The 1,183-nt window shown below is 41.1% G+C and overlaps 1 protein-coding gene across 1 annotated transcript in view; it reads right to left on the bottom strand.

The window, feature by feature from the left end:
- Positions 1 to 644: 644 nt before the first annotated feature.
- Positions 645 to 1,183, bottom strand: part of TEOVI_000187000 (Trypanosomal VSG domain containing protein, putative) — a gene marked incomplete at both ends in the record, with an annotated part of 1,056 nt that continues 517 nt past the window's right edge. Inside the window, one exon of the mRNA XM_067225034.1 lies at positions 645 to 1,181. Within this exon, the coding sequence (XP_067081135.1) occupies positions 645 to 1,181 (537 nt within the window). The remainder of the gene's footprint in view (positions 1,182 to 1,183) is intronic.

Raw genomic sequence — 1,183 nt, 5'->3', positions numbered from 1 at the left:
CAACACTCTCCTATCATTATTATTATTATTATGATAACCCTAACCAGCATCTATAAAATAAACAAAGTAGAAAAAATAGAATGGTACTCACTTTTCTTTCCCTATCACTATACTGCTTTCTTCCATGATGCCACTATCACAGATATTTTATAAAATTTTCATATTCTCAAAATTTTACTAATTTTTAAACTTTGACAAAAAGTGTTAAAAAATATCAACTTTAGTAAATTATCTCAAAATAATTTTTTAAAAAGTTTAATTAATTTTATAAAATTAAGCAAAAATCCTTAGAATGCTAGAATGCCACTAAAATCACCAATGTAGCAACAGTCAGAACAAATTTCTTATTGACAAGAAAACTAGTATCTTTGCAAGTTTCTCTTTCCCATTTACAATCCGGAGATTTGCATTCCTCTTGCGTTTTATTATTGGAGCACTTCTTGCCTTCGGCATTTGGTGTCCCTCCTGTTCCTGCTGCTGTGGTTTCTGATCCTACTTTGGGTTTGCATTCCTTTGTGGTTGCATCATAGTTGCAGTCACTTTCTGGACATTCCTCTGCTGTCTTGTTTTTCGCTTTGCATTTACGTTGGAGAGTTGTTGTAGGCTCAGGGATTTTTTCAGCATTTACTGTCACGGAGCCTGAATTAGTGCCAACAAAAGGCGCGATCTGCAAAAGCCCATCCATGGTGGTTTTGATTGCTTCGGTAGCGCCGACTATGTCCTTGGATGCTTCGAAGTCTGCTTGCATTGCTTCTAAGTCGCCAGTGCCTTGTCTGACTAACCCTAACCCATGGTATTCCCTTTACGTCCCTCATTTGGGCTGAGTAGTCAATGCAAACCACTTTGCCGGCTGTAGTTGCTGTATTTGCTGGGGCTTTGCAGCTCGGTCCGTTGTTGTATATGGTATGAAGCCCTAAGAAATGCCTGCGTTTTTCTACCAGGGCGCTGTTGGTCGGTGCCACTGTTAGGGCAATGTATTTTCTGCCTGGATGAGTAAAAATTGCTGTTACTTCTGCTGTTAGAGCTGCCGGTGTTAATAGCGGCGGTTTGCCCCCGTTTAATGCGTCACATTGTTTGGCTATAGTGGTCCACACTTCTGTTGCCTTTTGCACCTGGTCGCTAGTGTGGATCGCGTTGTTGTCGCCGCCCTTGCCCTCACCGCAAAAGTTGTTGCCACCGCCGT

This window comes from Trypanosoma equiperdum (genome assembly GCF_001457755.1).
Source record: "Trypanosoma equiperdum strain OVI genome assembly, contig: ctg_443, whole genome shotgun sequence".
NCBI lineage: Eukaryota > Euglenozoa > Kinetoplastea > Trypanosomatida > Trypanosomatidae > Trypanosoma > Trypanosoma equiperdum.
This window is presented reverse-complemented; position numbering and strand designations above follow the sequence as displayed.